The sequence below is a fragment of the Pyxicephalus adspersus genome, chromosome 1 (genome assembly GCF_032062135.1).
Source record: "Pyxicephalus adspersus chromosome 1, UCB_Pads_2.0, whole genome shotgun sequence".
Lineage (NCBI taxonomy): Eukaryota > Metazoa > Chordata > Amphibia > Anura > Pyxicephalidae > Pyxicephalus > Pyxicephalus adspersus.
The window spans coordinates 177,630,305-177,631,692 of record NC_092858.1 but is presented as its reverse complement, the minus strand read 5'-3'; the positions used below and the strand labels follow the sequence as shown (position 1 = coordinate 177,631,692).

General features: G+C 42.7%; 1 protein-coding gene across 1 annotated transcript in view; it reads left to right on the top strand.

Annotated features, from left to right (window-relative positions):
- Window positions 1-1,388, top strand: part of WDR4 (WDR4 tRNA N7-guanosine methyltransferase non-catalytic subunit) — a gene marked incomplete in the record, with an annotated part of 11,395 nt that overhangs the window by 5,555 nt on the left and 4,452 nt on the right. The window contains 2 exon segments of the mRNA XM_072398510.1: window positions 627-739; window positions 957-1,017. Of these exon segments, the coding sequence (XP_072254611.1) occupies window positions 627-739; window positions 957-1,017 (174 nt within the window).

The window sequence follows — 1,388 nt, the reverse complement described above, 5'->3', positions numbered from 1 at the left end:
CCACAGCATCGCGGGATCGCGGTATCGGGTGAGTATGATTTTTTTTAATTACCGGTATATTTAACATGTATTCGGTGTATAAGACGCACCCACTTTTCCCCCCCAGTTTTGGGGAAGAAAAAGTGCGTCTTATAGTCCGAAAAATACGGTAGATGTTTTGAGACCCTCTTATGGGGTATATTAATTATTTGAAGGCTGGTTACACGGTGCACCATGGCAAGTGTGTCCATCAATCATTACTGGGGATAGTTGTGTCCAACAGATTCCTGGTTTGGGTCATTAATGGGGGAGGGTGGAACTTTATGGCAAATATAGCAACCTTCATCACATTAGTAAAAGGGACCCTGGCCATGTAGCTGGGTAAATATATAAATATTAGTATAGTGGTTTTATCGCTCCTATGACTTCATGTATAACTGAGTTCCTAATTTAATCTAGCTGCGGATTTGGTGACCGTTTACAATGAATTTTATACAATTAGTATGCTCTGAACAATTTTCCCCTTTTTTTTTAATTTTTTCAATCAGTGGTAATACTGCTGCTGTAAAGCTGGGATAAGAAAGTTGGGTGGATATCTATCCCTCATCTAACACGCCAATTTATATTCGATTTCTCTCTTCCCTTAGGTGGTGACTCCCAATGGACGCTATATTATCACCTGCGACCGTGATGAAAAAATTCGGGTTAGCCTGTGGGAGGCGCCACATGTCATCAATGCATTCTGCCTGGGACACACAGAGTGAGTAATAAGCAAAGGATTGGTTAGTTGCAGAATCTTGTGTAAGTTGGTGGTTGTTTGAGGCACGTTGGACCATAATGGTGGTGCAGGACACAAGTATTATATCAGTGTGCCAATGATGCCAATGATGCCAATGATGGTACATGATGCCAATGATGGTACATACAGCTCAATCTGCACAACATTTACAACTATGACTTCTGTCATTTTGTGGTAGGTTTGTGTCACAACTGCTGGTGCTGCCTGGTCTGGACAATGTGCTGGTATCTGGATCAGGGGTAAGCGTCTCTATTTTGTACCCAGGTTACTCTTCTCAGTGTCGACCTTGTCACTTCTTCCACCCATTGTTTTGTTTCCCAGCATTGCTTCTCCCACCTTTCTTCCTTTGTATTAGGTACCACTGCTCACATGTTCCCTGTCTGTGTTCACTAGTGCTTCTCTTCACTAGTGCTCATTATTACCTCTCACACCTTCTCTCTCTTGTCTGCAATACTGTTTCCCTCTCCTTTTCTCTTGTCCGTGCTCAGTACCACTTCTCTCATCCTCTTTATTTTTGTCTGCCCAGTACTGCTTCTTTCATCGTTTATCATGTCTGTGCTCAGTACTGCTTCTTTCACCTGTTATCCTGTCTATGCTCAGTGCCACTTCT